This window comes from Martes martes, assembly GCF_963455335.1.
Source record: "Martes martes genome assembly, chromosome: 18".
Taxonomy (NCBI): Eukaryota; Metazoa; Chordata; class Mammalia; order Carnivora; family Mustelidae; genus Martes; species Martes martes.
Window position 1 is genome coordinate 6,834,331 of NC_137906.1, and position 16,092 is coordinate 6,850,422.

Here is a 16,092-nt window from a genome sequence, read left to right on the forward strand (position 1 = left end):
CCCGCATAGACTCGGCTCCTTAAAAGGCAGAAAATGGGGCAGATCTTGTGAAACCACCAGCCTGCTGCACATTCACCTGCCCCACCTGCCTGAACTCCTTGAGGAATTCGGTATACCCAGAAAATCGTTGAGATGGGGGAACGAAGCTTCTAATTCCACTTGTAAATGTGAACGATACATTCCTTGTGAACCAGAACCGCAGCTTTACGTTCCATCCGGATAAACTCAACAAATCCAGCCCCAGTTCCTTCGCACCTAAAGCAGCAACAATGTGGCTGCGCAGACCTGAGGAGCAGGGACCGGGGGACATGCAAGTTACCACCTCGATACCAGGTTCCTCGTCTGTAACACGGGGCTGCTCTTCCGCAAACTCGTGCGGCGGGGCCTGGCCCGCAGTGCTGTGTCCGCCATTCTCAATGGCGGGTGTCTGTGAAGGTCCTGGGCCCCCTGAGGGACGAGGGCACTGGCTGCTGGGCTGTGCGGGGTGGGGGGGCTGGGGGGGGCGCTTTGCACTGAAATGACTGATCACAGGGGATCCCATCCTCCCACCTCACCCCCCAAACTCAACCTCTTCTCCGCACGCTCCTTTCCAGAGCTCTCCGGAGCCAGGAGCAGGAGGAGTGGTTCGGGCTGAGGTCCAGGGCCCGGACCGCACCCACTTCGCCCGGCCTGCAGCGCGACCTTGACCTGTCTCCTTGTCAGAGCCTCTGCCTGGAGCCCCACCTGGAAACGGCTCCTCTAAGGCTCTTCCAGCCTAAATCCCGTCCTCTTCCACCTGTCTGGTGCGGACTCTCCCTCCCACTCGCGACCGCGACTCCCCCAGCGGCCGCTCGGACCGCGCTCCCCGTGCGCAGGAAGCTTCCCCCCGCCTTCCTCCCGGCACGGCCCCGACGGACCGGATACCGCGAGATCTGGGAGGTGGGCGGGGCCGGAAGCCGGGCCACTCTCGCGAGACCGGTCGGAGCGGAGCCGGGAGGCCCGGTGCAGTGTGGAGGTCGTTGGTGTCACTTGCCAGCCGCCAGCTCCTTCGCCTGCCGTTCGGCTCCCCGCCCGCTCCAGCCATGTTCTCCGCCCTCGCCCGCCCTGCCGGCGCCGCTCTCCGCCGCAGCTTCAGCACCTCGGCCCAGGTAGGCCCGACGAGGGGCTGCCTGCCGGCGGAGGCCACGTGGGTTCCGGGCTCGCGAGCAGCCCTGATCCCCGGGCCAGCCTAGACCGCAGGGTCGTCGGGTACCCGCGTCTGTGGCGCCGTAGGCCGGCCCGGATACCGGGAGGGAAGTGCCTAGAGAAAGCCCGGGAGAGGGAGGGGGGAAGCCCCCGGCTCGTCCCCCCGGACCCCCCAGAGAGCCTGCACTGGGTCTGCACAGCTTCAGGGTTGAGAAGCTTTGGCTGTAGCGCCGAAAATAATTCACGTTTGTTTGCAACTTTCTGTAGTACTTGAGGCGACTAACCTTGTTCCTGTAGCATCCATGCAAATAGCGTGTAATTATTAACTCCGTAGTGCAGGCGGACTGAGATACCGAGGGTGGGGAACTGGTCCAAGGTTACAGTCGTTTGGCTGGAGAATTAAAAGCCCGCTCTCCTGGCCACTGTCAGTGGGGCTTGGATGACCAGGCTTTCCCTCTGAGAACGTGAAGACGCTGCCTCCTCTTCAGGACCCTTTTGTAGGATCCTGCTTGCGGTGGGCGGACTGGGCCTGCCCCCAGGTGTGGTGACTGTGCAGGGCTGCTGGGAGTGCTCGAGCCTAAGCTATTTTTAGTCACCTTAAGGATGGTGGTTTTCTAACTCCTGTGCGTGTTAGAATCACCTGAAAGCTAATGAGGAACCGCCCGGGTGCATGGAAGGAGGGTAGGACCTGCCCCTTTTACATGTCCACCAGATGCCCCGGTGATTCTAATAGAACTAAAGTTTGCGAACCCACATTGCCTCTTTTAAGCATCGCACCCAGGAGGGAGTTGATTAATAAAGGAGATTCCAGATTTCTGTTTTAGGTTCTGTCCTTCAGATCAGTTTCCTGTTTATAAGATTCATTTGAAAAAAGAAGTACACAGGAGCACTGAGTATCCACACTCGCCCTGCTCCTGCTGGGCGCTGCAGGAGAGACCAAGATGAGTAAGGAGCGGCACTTGAGAGAGGCCCCAACTTAGGACAGGTGGAGGTGCCGAAGGCTGATGCTGAGGAGTGGGGGAAGGAGGGGAACTGATCTCGGGTAAGATTGTGGGATTTGCTGAGGGACGGTTGGATGAGGGGGACCACTTTGAAATTGCTGGGATGGGAAAGGCTGTTGGAGGAGAGTGGGTTTGGGTAGGGGGAGGATATTAGCTCAGTTTGAGATGTTAAGTTTAAAAAATAGAACTTTAAAAGCAAACCATAAGAGACTTACATTGTAAAGCAGACTTAGAAATGAGGGAAGTGTTACCCCTTTGCAGAAGTTGCTGAGTGTGTGCTGTTAACAACCAACTCCTCAATGCAGAGAAGATCTGCAGGTTTGGAGATTGGTCTTCTGCAAAGAGATCATAACTTAATCTCCCCGGTACAACAGTTTGCGTCTACACTGTGAAGATTCCACCACTGAAGGGCTGTGTTTGTATCCATATTAAGGACATTGATGAAACTTTGTAATACAAAATAATCACGTCACCTCAACACGAAGCAACAGAATGAGTGAGGAGGTCATCTTAGGTATCGTAAGGGACTGATTTACTTAAAGACCCTAGTGAAGGCATCGGGTTAGTCTCTTTCCGTTCTTTCTTTCCTTTTTTTTCTTTCTTTTCTTTTTTCTTCTCTTTTCTCTCACTCCAGTGTTGGGCTCCACAGTGGAACCTTGCAAGTTAGGCTGAGTAATCTGGCCGTGAGGGACTTCAAGGAGATTTTTCAGTAAGGAAATGAAATGATTAAAAGTCAGTTTTCAGAAAGATGGTTTTGAGGTAGAGCCGTAGATAATAGAATGGGAACGGAAGGTAAGGGGGAGCTTGGGAAGATGTTTGAGATGTCAGGTTTTCCATGTCGTAACTGGGTGTCTGATAAGGGAAGAGGCAGGAAATGGTTCTAAGGGTTTGAATTTGGGAGAACACCGGTCCTATTTGGGAACAGGGTGGGAGAGGTAGAAAGCATACATTTATTTAGACAGTTAGGTTTATGGCACTACTGGATGCCTAACAGAGCTGGGAATGTGGGAGTTGGAATTGGAGGTCCCTAGGAACGGAGACAAGATGTGAGTGATGACTGACGATCTAGAAGTAGAGATTGCCAGACCTCAGTTCTGGGTTGATCTGGCTAGTTAAGCTTTCTGGGAAGTTAAGGGTCCCCCTTTATAGCACCAATTAAAAAAAAAAAATCAAAACTGAAGTCAAGATTTTTGGTTTTATGTGCTTTTAGAGTTTACCTTTCTTAAGCAGATGACACAGCTTGGGTTTTGTTGGGGCTTTGGTTTCAGGGTTTGATAACCAAAGGCCATTATTACTAGGGGCCGTTGTAAAATACAGTCTATGGTGAGAGTCTAGGGACCCAAAGCAGATGGCTGCCCAAGAGGACACGTGTGGGACTTTGGGTTCTGGTCCCCACTGTTAGTCTGTCTCCTTCCCTGGCAGCTATCTGCTGGCCCAGAATAGGCTCCCTTCTCATTCATAAGGTTAGGGTACAAAAAGCTCACTGAGGACTGTTTTGTTTAGGCCTTGAGTGAGCCCTAGTGGGGAAGGGTACCTTTTGTATAATGAGAGTGAGCTGTAGGCCATGGCTTAGAATAGATGGGTTGTTTTTTTTTGTTTGTTTGTTTTTTTTAAGCCCAAATTGAAGGGTCAAGTTGCCTGTGTTTGGCTTGTATCCCACATCATCATGTGCTATCTTTTGGGGCCCAGGTGTATTACAACTTCTGTGCCTCAGTTCCTCATCTGTAAAATGAGTCAGTTAATATTGCTTAATGGAGTTCTGAGCGTCAGATAAGGAAATACCTAGCTCAGTTCCAGCTACAGGACAGACTGACAAATGGCCCTTGGCTACTATTTTGCTTCTGGTATTCCCAGTAGATAAGGTTGCTAGGTGGCGTGAGTTTCAGGTGAAGTCCTACTGTATAATAAATTCTGCCCCTCGTAGGAAAGGTTACCAGGAGGCAGTCATTGACTTAGTTGTTGGAAATGGCTGGGGTGGGGGTGGTGGTAAGCCCCATTTGGTCACCATCCTTCACAGACTCCTCTTCCTCCCTAAATGCTGGTGTTCACAGGGCTCTGTCCCTAGTGCTCCTGTCATTGTGTTCCCCTTTGTGCTTTCTGGGGCTACCAGTAATCTCAGTACAGATGCATAGGGCCTCCAGACCAAGCCTTTAGCCTACTGGCACGTGTGTGCCTGGATGTTTCAAGGGGCTCAAACCCAGCATGCAAAATGAGACTCATTATCCTTTCTCCCTTTACCCCTCCTCAGTTCCCTGTCTTGCTTAAAGGCAATGTTGTCCACTCAGGCCGGCAAGTTGTCATCCCAGGTTCCTCCCTCCACTCACCATCTGGATGGAAGTGGAGGGGGGTGACCGAATCCCTTGTAGCCTGCCCAATCTTTGCTTGCCTGGATCCCACCCTTGAGTCATGCTTGGACTATTGCAGTAGTCTCCCTGCCTCCATTGGATATTTCCAGGTGGTCTTCCATTCTGCCTAATACCTTTTTAAAACACTGGGGTGCCTGGGTGGCTCAGTCAGTTAAGTGACTGCCTTCAGCTCAGGTCATGATCCCGGGATCCTGGGATCTAGCCCCACAGAGGGCTCTCTGCTCAATGGGGAGCCTGCTTCTCCCTCTGCTGCTCCCCCTACTTGTGTTCTCTCATGCGCACTCTCTCTGTCAAATAAATAAAAATCTTTTAAAAATAAATAAATAATAAAACGCCGCTCTGGACACGTTTTTCCCAGCTTCTAAGGCTTTTCACCAGTTCCCTGTTGCCCAGAAGGACCAGATAGACTCTGCTAGGCTCTCAGCTTCGGCCCTACCTTCTTCCTCCACGTGCGTCCAGCAACGCCAGAGCCATGGGGGACTGCTTCCCTTCGCTGGGCCATAGTCCACAGCTCCTCCCCCTGGCATCCATCTGGTAAACTGCTCCTCCTTCAAAGCCCCCTCACACTTTCTCTCCTAGTGTCTACCTCCGTGGCACTTGTCACACTAGATGCTGTTTTTCGGTCTGCACGCCTTTCGGTTTGCAGGTCTTGTTGGTGCTGGCAAGTCAGTCTGGCGTGTGGCAGGTAGGAAGGCCGTGCCTGTTGAATTGGAGGTGAGCCTTAAACATGAATAAGCAGCCCCTTTTGGAAGACAGTCTGGCACTTTCTCAAAGAGTAAACGTGGAGTTGCCACGTGACTCCTGAGTCCCACTCCTTGGTATAAGAAAAAGAAGGGGATTAAGCAATTGCCGGTCATTAGATGTACTTAGCTCCAGAGTGGCTGTTGGAGGTCAGGTCTTTCGACTTTTAGCTCCACGAAGGTGACCAATAAACTGACAGAAGCTCTGCTGGCTCCAACCTTCTAGATGCTAGCAAGGCAGTCGAGTCTCTCAGCTATCACTTTTTAACCCCTCCTGCAGCTGACATGCCCAGAGCTACCTGCGGCTTGTTCTGCCAGGCGTGGTGTGGGGCCATAGTGATTCTCAGACTCCGGCCAGTGCCAGAGTCACCCGGAAATCTGGTTGGAAATACAGAGGCCTGAGCCGTGTCCTGCTTTGAGGAGCCTGGCTCTCTGTGGGCTTTGTCAACCCAGTGGGCAATCCTGATAGACCCGGAGCGTGGGGCACGGGTACCGAGGCTGCAGATCTGACTGAACTGCGGGGGAGGGAGCCTTCCGAAACGTGTGTCCCTCCTGATGCTGTGTGCACCCCTCATCAGTTCCCTGACCCCCGCCAGAACCAGCAGGGCTCTTCATTCCTGCTTCCCCACGTACAGTGACCGGCCTATCAGTAGGTGCCCAGTGTGGTGGTTTCTAGTTGTTAAAACTGCGGGTTGAAGGGAAGGTTGCCCGAGTAAAGCTTGTTCATCTTTCGGGGGCTGTTTGCAGTAGCACCCCGACTGTCACAACATCTGTGGACGTAAGTTCCCTGTTTCCCTGAGATAAGCCTCTCCGCTTCAGAAGGAAACTGGACCTTGGGACCAGGCACCAGGGCCGTAAAAGAGACCTAGTGCGGTGTATTTTATAGGCTCTCATGTGACTACTTCTGATACTGATTCTGTGTTAAGTGTCCTTTCTCTGTGCCTCTTTTTAGAAAAATGCTAAGGTGGCCGTGCTGGGGGCTTCTGGAGGAATCGGGCAGCCCCTGGCGCTTCTCCTCAAGAACAGTCCCTTAGTGAGCCGCCTGACCCTCTACGATATCGCTCACACGCCCGGAGTGGCCGCAGATCTGAGCCACATTGAGACCAGAGCGACCGTGAAAGGTACCGGACATGCTGAGCCTGGAGGCTGTGCTCCCCTTCTCCCCAGCAGACCAGACCAGGAGATAGGACACAGTTCTTCAGTGCAAGTAGATCAGAGATGCGGTTTCCACGTTCATCGTTGGGTTGAATTCACGAATGACTACGTCTTTCTGGACTTGAGCCTGTAAAAATTTAAATAGCGTCTTTCAGAAAGACGGAGGTGGTCTCATCTTCCCGTTTTTAATTTTTTTTCTCATGTGAAAAGTAATAGGATGGGGAAGGGGAATGTCCGGGGACTTCCGGAGGTGGCGCCATAGGATGCTGTCCCCGTGGGCTGCAGGTTGCCTTCATGTGCCGTGGGTCAGGCCTCCCGCCACCCCGGGCTCCTCTCCCAGCCTCTCAGAAGCACAGCCTTCTTTGGGAAATCTGCTCTTCCTGTAAAGTCCCAGATTGCGGGCCAGAAAGGTGGTAGTAATTCCTGTCTCTGCTGCCGGTATGTGGGATTGCCCCGAGTGACAGCATCCACATGCGTCCTCCGCCTCCGGCGGGCACAGCTCGGGAGGTCAGCTGTCAGCTGGGACGTTTATGTGCCTTCCGGAGTCTCTGAATTTGTTTGCTCGTTTTCTTTTGGAGCTTCTGAAAGCTCCTGCAGTAAGGGAAAAGCCTAAATCCAAGCAGATTTTGGTCAGTGGAGCAAATTTCCCTTGTAACCTTTGAAAATGGACCTTTTTCGCCCTCCGATGATAGGAATAAACAAAAGAGATATCAATACTAGATGTATTACTTTAGCAGCACCGTGATTTTCTCATGGGGCTTTCAGCGTGTCTTGTGATCTGACCCCGACATGGAGTTTTTGTTAGGACGACTGGATGGGTGGGGGAGGGGGAGAAGGGACAAGCCGCTCTTGGAACTGGGAGCCAGGAAGGCCTTACAGGTACTAGCAGGTCCAGTAAAGACAAGTGGCTGAACTTGGTTGGGTGGGGGAGGGGGGTGGCGAGAGGGTTGATCCTTTCCACGGGGGTGGGACCCAGGCAGTCGGAGGCTGGAGGAAAGTGGCCTGAAGGGCGGCTGGGACCGTCAGACCCGCGAGCAGCAGTGGTCAGGAAGCACTTCGCAGCTGGGCTTTGCGGCCCTTCTGGAGGCCCGGGGTTGACACTGGACCCAGCGGGGGCCGTCCTCCCCCGGCTCCATCCCCACAGATGTCCTCGGCTCTCCAGATCAGAGAATGTGAACTTGCTCTCTCCTGGGGCGGTGTCTAGGCTACCTCGGACCTGAGCAGCTGCCGGATTGCCTGAAAGGCTGCGATGTGGTGGTTATCCCAGCCGGAGTCCCCAGAAAACCAGGTGTGTGTTCGGAAGCCTTGCCTCGCATCCCCCTGCCAGTCAGGTGGGGACGTGGTTCTCCCTTATACTGGGCTGAGTCCGTGTCTCTGTGGCAGAGAAGAATTCCAGAGAAATCCCTTTCTTGGCCTGGCCCATGTCTGCCGTGTCTGTGCCCTGCCCGGGCTGGTGCTCCCAGGCACGCTGTCTTCCCGGGGAGCTCTTACTGGCCCTTTTGGAGCCTCCTCAGGTCCCTCCCTCCCTAAACCCCCTCCCCACGCTCCGACCCCCCACAAGCCTCTGTGTGAGCACTTGTCACTCTAGGCTGCTTTTCCTACAAGATAGATTGGCTTGGAAGAGGGACCCTGTCCCGCTCAAACTTGGCTTCCCTCTAACAACTGCCCCACGGCGCTAGGCAGGCACCGGGCGGATCGTCCCGTGCTTTGTGAACATCTCGATTTGGATCACTCTCAGGCATGACCCGGGATGACCTGTTCAACACCAATGCCTCCATCGTGGCCACCCTGACCGCGGCCTGCGCCCAGCATTGCCCCGAGGCCATGATCTGCATCATTTCAAATCCGGTGAGTGCCGCTGGCGGAGGCCACTAATGCCGTTCCTGACCCCCCCCCCAGTAAGCAGGAGGAGGAGGCGAAGGTGCTTACGGGGACCAAAATACAGTGAAGGGGCCGCAGCAGACACATCAGAGGAACCAAGTGTGAATTCCAGCCTGGTTTTCCCACCACCGTGTGCCTTTGGACGCATCACTTCCCCTCTCTGTGTCCGTTCCCCACGCGCAACATCCATTTTTGAGGCTCTGTTGAGGCCTGAATGGTGGCCCATTCACTTCCCTTACCCTGTTCTGCTCGGGGTTTGCAGCTCCTGGTCCCCCATCAGGCTTGCTCAGCCACCCCGGCCCTGCTCACAGCTTTTGTGGGAGTTTCTCCTTCAATCCCGAAAGCGCACGTGCCGCGCCCTCCCCAAGAAGACCGAGGCAGCTCCCCAGCAGTCCCATGGGTCGCATTTATTCCTCGGTGTCTGCCTCGCGGGGGGAAGCCGGCCTCTGAGGCCCAGGTTCTGGGTGGAAGTGCAGTGACAGTGATGTTGACTGAGGACGTGCCCACCAGGCCGCCCCTAGAGCTTGTTCCCAGGGCCTCTGGGGAGCCGATCCCCAAGTAGCTCACCCTCGGGGCAGCTGCCACTTTGGCTGGGACGCTCGCCTAGCGCCTGACGGAAATCCCGTGGTTATGTCCGTCTTCATTATGCCCTCTCTGGGCACTGGGCGCCATGTCAGCACTTGCTGTGTATTAAGTTCCAGAACCTTCACAGCCTCAAGTTGATGGTCGTCTCTGCTGTGAGGAAACCACTCTCCTGGGCTTAACCTCACAGGGTGGCTGAGCTGGGACTTGTCCCCGGGGCTGGCTGAGGTCTTGGCCCCGTGCAGTGCGGTGCTGTGTCCAGGTGCTGGCCCCAGTGGGCACGGGGGGGGGGGTGTCACGTGGGCCCAGCCTCACCTGTTGTTGACAGCCCAAAGGTCACGTGCACTTCCGAATGGTGGGCCCCGGGGCCCCTACGGGGAGGAGCGCCTGCTGCCTCGAAGGGTTGTTTGAGGAGGGGAGAGTAGGAAGTCGCCCCACTATGACCTGTTCCGCAGCGAGGGCGGCTTGCCCGTAGACAAAGTTATCGGGACAGTTTGGCCCCTTAGGACTTGCCGGCGGTCTGGGGAAGAGATGTTGCCGTGTGTGGCTCGTCTCTCAGGATGCAGGGCACGTCACGCCTCTCTCTTGCCTTTGCCAGGTGAACTCCACCATCCCAATCGCAACGGAAGTTTTCAAGAAACACGGGGCGTACAATCCCAATAAAATCTTCGGGGTGACGACCCTGGACATCGTCAGAGCCAACACGTTCATTGCGGAACTGAAGGTAAGGGCCGCGTCAGGTGTCCTTCCGGCTCCCCTCTTGGCCGTCCTCGGCTGAGCGGTGGACATGGGAGACCAGGGGGCCTCCAGTGCTCTTGGCGCTGGCCCCGTGGGGGAGAGTAGCTCTGAGGTTTCCTTGGGGGATCCACCCAGCCCCCTGCACGTTTCAGCCACAGCCAGCCAGAGTGTTGATGCCACTCCCTCTCTGTCACCCTGGTGCGTGGAAGGGTCTGGGCTTTGTCCTCGGGTTTCTCGCTGGCTCAGCTGGGCTGTACTCTCGAAGTTCATTGCCTCTGAAAACTGGAAAAGGATTTGCCTGCTAATCGGTAGAGAAATGATAAAATCGGCAAACGTGAAAAATTGGGGGACATTCCTGAACTCCTGAGATGTCGGGATCGTCGTTCCCGGCCTGTCGTTCTGACTGCAGTCGCCTCTGGCTCACTGGGCCCGTGCTGGGGGGTGGGGGGCATCGACACCAGTGCCGGCCCTGGCGTCCTTGGTGCCCCCTCGCAGCTCGATGGTGGATCCGGCAGCACCGCTTCCTTTGGCCTGAAGCAGTGTCCCCCTGGAGCTTCGGGCCATCTCTTCCTGCCTTTGCAGATGAGGGGGCCAGTAGGAGCAGTTGTCCTGCACCCATAAGACCGTTGATTTTGATCCTACTGCCCCGTGCTCCAGACAGATCCGCTCTGGAACGGGGTGCCCTGCTCTCGTTCACGCTGCAGCCCCTCTCCGAGGGATGGGGGTCCCTTGGGACTCAAGAGCCAGCAGGATTGGGTCAGCAGCTGGGCATGGGTGTGGAGGGAGGTTGAGTCAGGACAGGCTTTCCCGAGGAGCGTGCACTCCCACTGAGTCTGACCGAGGACAGGCCTGGAGGGTGGGGCTCGGGCCTCCTGGGGCTCCCGGCCCTACTTCCTAGGAGCCACAGTATTCATTCTCTGGGCTCTCTGGGCGCTTCCAGCCCTTGGGGCCCAAAGCACGCCATCTCCCCCCGGCCTCTGGTCCTGCTGCCACAAGTTAGCTGCACGTGGCTGTTTAGATGACTTAGAATTACAGAAAATGAGAAATACCTGTCCTCTGTTGCATCAGCCACATTTCAGATGCTCAGTGGCGACACAGGCTCCTGCATTCTCACGGACAGCTCTGTGGGACGGGGCTGTCACAGACTGGAAAGTTCTGTCTGCGGTGGAGAAAAGGGGATCTTGGGCCTGGGAGAGAACCTAGTGCTTGCAAGCTTCAGTTCAGGGACGTGTCCTCTCCCCCTAGGCTCTCGGGCATTCTGGAAAAATCCTGAATTGTAACAGGAATGAAAGTTGGCCCTTAAAGCTCCAGTGTCTGGAGCCTCCTTCGGTCCTCTCGGCCATATTCCGGCCCCTTGGCCACTTCTCTTGGCTTTTCCGCTGATGGGATTCGCTTTCTTGACGCCCCAGGCCTTTGCTCTTTCTGCTTCTTTTGCCCAGAACACGCTCCTTTTGGCAAAGTCCTGCTGCTCCTTCCCAGATGACGTGACGTCTGTCCCAGAAAACTTCTCCCAGGCTGATGAAGTGCTCCCCTTGCTGCCAGGGCCACCCCGTGTGGCCATCTCAGCGCAGCACACAGGGACGCCACTTGTGTCTGCCTCGTAATCGACAGTGAGGGTCTCAAAAGCAGGGGCTCTTTCTGTCCACACCCGTGTCGTTGGTGACCAGCACGCTGCCTTAGCACGTAGGCGCTGTTGTGTGAGCATCCCGCTCCGTGAACTTGGTCCTGAGGGGTCAGCCCCCTCTCGATGCTGGGTCTCCTTTCTTGGACAAGGCGGGTTCCTAACTTGGGGCTGCTCTCTTCAGCAGCTGCGGCGTTTGGGGAAGGTGACGTCATTGGGGGGATTGCTGACTTCCTCCCATAACTCCCACCAGAATTTTTCTTTTTTTTTTTTTGGACCAGTGGAAGAAATACCTGGTCCACAGATTTGTGGGGGCGTTGTGCCTCCCGTTTAACAAATGAATCAGCCTCTCCTGTTAAGCGCTGACAAAGAACCATGGTGTTCTGACCCATTACAGCTCCGTTTTATTCTGTCCTGATCACTGTTTGCGGTGACAGACTTCTCACCCCCAGGGTTTTCTGGAATTGTTCGGAATTTTGCTCTACAGTCAGGGGGAGGGAACTGGACTCGTTCTCTGTGACTGAGGGTGGGGACGTGAATCTGGGCTGGTGCGTGAGGAATGACCTTAGCTCTGGGGGAAACGGCTATCCTCTGATTCTCAGAAGATACCAGACTGACGGGGACCAGTGTGGGGACCCTGCAAGGAGGCGGTATTCTTCTCCCTGTAAAGGAAGACCCCCATAGGGACCTCACCAGGTGACGCGTACTCCTCTCCGCGTTGCACCAGCTGATGGTCCGCAGGTGGCGGGCCGTGGTAGGCGATCTGACCACAGCTGGACTCGGGCTTCTGTGCTTTCTTTGTTCTGGCTTCTGGATTTTTCCAGTGTTGGTGCTTTAGGAGGATATGACATAGTTTATTCTCAAAGAGCTTTAAAAATTAACAGAGCTTCAGGGGCGCCTGGGTGGCTCCGTGGGTTAAAGCCTCTGCCTTCAGCTCCTGGGATCGAGCTCCGCATCGGGCTCTCTGCTCAGCGGGGAGCCTGCTTCCCTTCCTCTCTCTCTCTCTGCCTACTTGTGATCTTTGTCTGTCAAATAAATAAATAAAATCTTTAAAAAAAAAAAATTAACAGAGCTTTGTACTCTGATGGCCAGGGTTTGGATCCCGCTCGAGTCAATGTTCCGGTCATTGGCGGCCATGCCGGGAAGACCATCATCCCCCTGATCTCGCAGGTAAGTGTGTCACCTTGCCAGGAAGCCGCACCTTCAGGAGGTTCCACCTCGAGGTACTGAAGTCAGAGGGACAAAGAACTAAGCATCTGTCGTACTTTGGGAGGATTCTTGCTACGGATACAGCCCCAGCCATTGTCCGGGGTTGGGGGTGCGGCAGGCAGATTCTTGAGTGGCCTGCGGGGCTGTGGTCAGGGTCCAGCACTTCGGGGGTCCATGCCCGTGGGAGTGAGTGTGGTCAGAAGGTGCTCACAGCGGCCGGCTCCCAGCACACAACGAAAACTGCTGCAGGAAATCCCCGAATTCGCAGTTGGGTCAGAGCAGGCACAGCTGCTTTATTTAAAAACGATTAGAGGGGCTTTGCGCAGTGGCAGTATCGTAGCCAATGAGGTTTATCCGAGGCGCGATTATTGCTAATTAAAAACGATTAGAGGGGCGCCCAGCTGACTCCATCGGTAGAACTTGGCACCCTTGATCTCAGCTCTGTGAGTTTGAGCCCCACGCTGGGTGTAGAGATTACTTAAAATTTAAAAAAATAATAATAAATTGAGTGGAGGCAAGGTGACCACCACCGAGGATAAGATAAATTAAGTCAGTTCCTATCCCTGAGTAAAATGCACTGAGAAGGACGCAAAATATTTGCGCTGTTCCTGCCAAAAGTGCGTATAACTTTATGAGAAAAGCATGAAAAACCCTTCTATAAAATCTAACATCGTGGACGTTCTACAAAACAAGCGGTCAGCCCTCTTGACAAGTATCTGGGAAGACAGGACTGCTAGGGAATGGACTGAGGTGGGCCCCTGGATGGGAACTGGGGACAGGAAAGGGACAGCAGTGAGCAAGTGGGTGACATTTGAGTAAGGTCTGTACGTAATGTGTCGGTGATAACTTCCTCATCTCCATAATTGCGCTGTGGTTTACGTAAGATGCTAACGTTAGGGTAAGCCGAGTGTGGGAAATCTTTGTGCTATTTTTACAACTTCTCTCTAAAATTAGTCCAAAATATTAAAAGGTCTTTTAAAATGAGTAGGGATGGGTGGTGGGTGGCGCCTGGCTGACTCCGTTGGGGGAACACGTGACTCAATCTGAGGTCGTGGGTTCAAGGGCCACGTTACAGCAAATAAAGTTGACTTTTTTTTTTTTTTTAAAGCCGAGTTGGTCTCGGTTTTCATACAGTGGCAGTGCGGGGGGCAGCGGTCTTCCATGAGGCGGGGAGGAGGGAGAGGTGTCTGGGAGTGGTGGCAGCACCTGCTCACGTGGTCCCTGTGGCTGTGGCCCGCAGTGCACTCCCAAGGTGGACCTTCCCCAGGACCAGCTGACAGCCGTCACGGGGCGGATCCAGGAGGCCGGCACGGAGGTGGTGAAGGCCAAAGCTGGAGCAGGTGGGTTCTCGGGGGCAGCGCCGGTAGTTTCCAGCTGAAGACCGGAAAGGCCCCGGGCAGGCAGCGAGTGCTCTTCTCGTCTTCCTATACGTTCTCTGGCTAAGCCAGCCTGGTGGCCAGGGGCAGCCTGGCTTTGTGGAGTGGCTCGGCGCTGAAGGTCGTGCCATCCCTGAGTTTGTCAAGTCACGAGATGCCGACCCAGATCCTTCGCAGCTGACGCGGAGGGCTTTGCGGCTGCTGTGTTCGGCTGCAGGGCCGGCTGGTCCGGATCTCGCGGCCACGATGCTTATTTGACTGACCTGCCTGGTCCTCCTAGGCTCGGCCACCCTGTCCATGGCGTATGCCGGAGCACGGTTTGTCTTCTCCCTGGTGGATGCGATGAACGGAAAGGAAGGCGTCGTCGAGTGTTCCTTCGTGAAGTCCCAGGAGGCAGACTGCGGCTACTTCTCCACGCCGTTACTGCTGGGGGTGCGTATCCCGGGGGCCGGGTCTCGTGACAGCGGGAGCCCTGGCCTGCTCGCTCGGAGTTCGTTTTCCCCGGCGCGGGGACGGCGTCCCAGGGGGTTTTGAGGGTGCGCGCACGTCCCAGAATTAAGAGCAGGAAGAAACCTCAGACTCGGGGGTGGGAAGACACTGGCCTGTGACGCCTTCCCCGCGGGTTGGCGAGCCGGTGGCGAGCCGGCCCGAGGCTGGTCTCTGTGTTTCTTGATGAGACACTCGCTCTACCTCAAGGCAGCCGTGACTGTCCCGAAGGAAAGGCCTCCCTGCACCAGACAGGCAGAGGGGTGGCTGCCTTCATCTCCTGCCCAGAATGAAATGGTTTAGCAATGTTCCGAGCCACCCAGAAGCCCTTCTCACAGACGCCCTGATGTCCAAAGATCCCTGAGACGTGGCCCCAGGCCTCAGGGACCCCATGGGGTGGAGAGATAGGCACTAAGCAGACTAATCTGGAACTGTGCGGTATGGTAGGCTGTGCAGGCCCTGGGGTCAGAGCAGGCTTTCCAGGGAGGCGACTGGGAAGCCTTGGCTGCTGGCGCAGACACACCCGCTCAGCCGTGGCGGTGACACGGTGACAGACACCTGTTTTCCTGACGTCTCCCATCTCCCTGCGTGATTACATCGGACTTGGGTGGATATTACCAACTTGGCGGCGGCCAAGAACCCGAAAGTCTGCCCCGTGTCAGGGAGAATGACGTTCGGTGCTGCTGGGGATTGAGTGCTCCGTGGGCCAAGCCGCCCGCGGGCGTCCTCACGGCCTCCTCTGGGGTGGATAGGACGCCCATTTTCTGGATAAGGAAACCGCCGTGGCCGAGGTGCACGTGGAGTGAGGGCCAGGGTCCGGATCGCAGTCGGGGGCAGCTTGCCTGAACCGTGGGCTCCGCGCGCGGCTCACACTGGGTGGCCGGGTTCCCTCCCGGGTAGGTGGGCCAGGCAGGGTCGTGAAGTTACGCGTCAGGTTTTCCTCAACAGCCTGGTTCGTGGAAACCTGTTGTAAAATTTACAGCATTGCAGTGATCTTTCTTAATTTTTAAATTGTCCAATTTTATCCCCTCCCATCTCCTCCAGAAAAAGGGCATCGAGAAGAATTTAGGCATCGGCAAGATCTCCCCTTTCGAAGAGAAGATGATAGCGGAAGCCATCCCCGAGCTGAAGGCCTCCATCAAGAAGGGCGAGGAGTTCGTGAAGAACATGAAATGAGCGGGTAGCCAGCGAGCGGTCCGTCTCCCTAACTTATGAAGGCATCATGTCTCTGTAAAGCCATTTCCCGCCCCCGTGTTTGCGTTCTGTTAACCACGAGTGTCGTGCTAGCGTCGCCGTCCCTTCCAAATCGCGGGTCCGTCTCTGGGCGCATCAGTAAAAGCAGGCTTTGGTTTTCTTTTTCAAGGTCTCGGCAAGTGTGCTTTCTTCCCCGTTCAGGCTGCTTCCAGGGGGCTGTCTGGTGTCTCCGTGAACCAGAATGAGATATGACTTAAATATCAGGATGACGCATGCTGGTTTCATCAGCAGCTTCGAGAAAGTGTGAAAAATTGATCAGTAGCTGTCTCTCCGGACCCTGCTCTGCGGCGCTGCCTTCCTCAGCTGAGGAGCCCGGGGAAGGCTCGGCTCCGGCCTGGTTCCTCAGTGTCCCGAGGTGACAGCTGGTGGCCCATGCCCAGCTGCCCTTCCCAGTCTCAACGTGGCAGACTCTGGCTCGGCCTCCGGCTCCGGCTTCTCCATCGGAGCTGCCTCAGCTGACCTCTGTCCTGCTCCGAGTCTCCTCCTCCCCTGCCCAGCCCGGTGTCCAGGCGGGGGCCG

The 16,092-nt window shown here is 55.6% G+C and overlaps 2 protein-coding genes across 5 annotated transcripts in view; one reads left to right on the forward strand and one right to left on the reverse strand.

Moving 5' to 3' along the window:
• Positions 1-1,694, reverse strand: part of STYXL1 (serine/threonine/tyrosine interacting like 1) — a 65,670-nt gene extending 63,976 nt beyond the window's left edge. Inside the window, exon 1 of one of the 4 annotated variants that reach the window (XM_080829890.1) lies at positions 1,449-1,694. In XM_080829890.1, coding sequence (XP_080686016.1) covers positions 1,449-1,468 — 20 coding nt within the window. In that variant the 5' untranslated portion in view covers positions 1,469-1,694. Of the gene's footprint in view, positions 1-568; positions 676-723; positions 890-1,448 lie in introns of those variants that run through there. The other 3 variants (XM_080829892.1, XM_080829891.1, XM_080829893.1) reach the window with 3 other exon arrangements.
• MDH2 (malate dehydrogenase 2) lies at positions 642-15,681 on the forward strand. The gene is made up of 9 exons (XM_080829889.1): positions 642-1,127; positions 6,224-6,392; positions 7,631-7,714; positions 8,165-8,274; positions 9,488-9,613; positions 12,341-12,418; positions 13,698-13,797; positions 14,114-14,265; positions 15,364-15,681. The coding sequence occupies exons 1-9, from the start codon at positions 1,062-1,064 to the stop codon at positions 15,493-15,495; spliced, it is 1,017 nt and encodes a 338-aa protein (XP_080686015.1). The 5' UTR covers positions 642-1,061; the 3' UTR covers positions 15,496-15,681.
• The last annotated feature ends 411 nt before the right edge of the window (positions 15,682-16,092 follow it).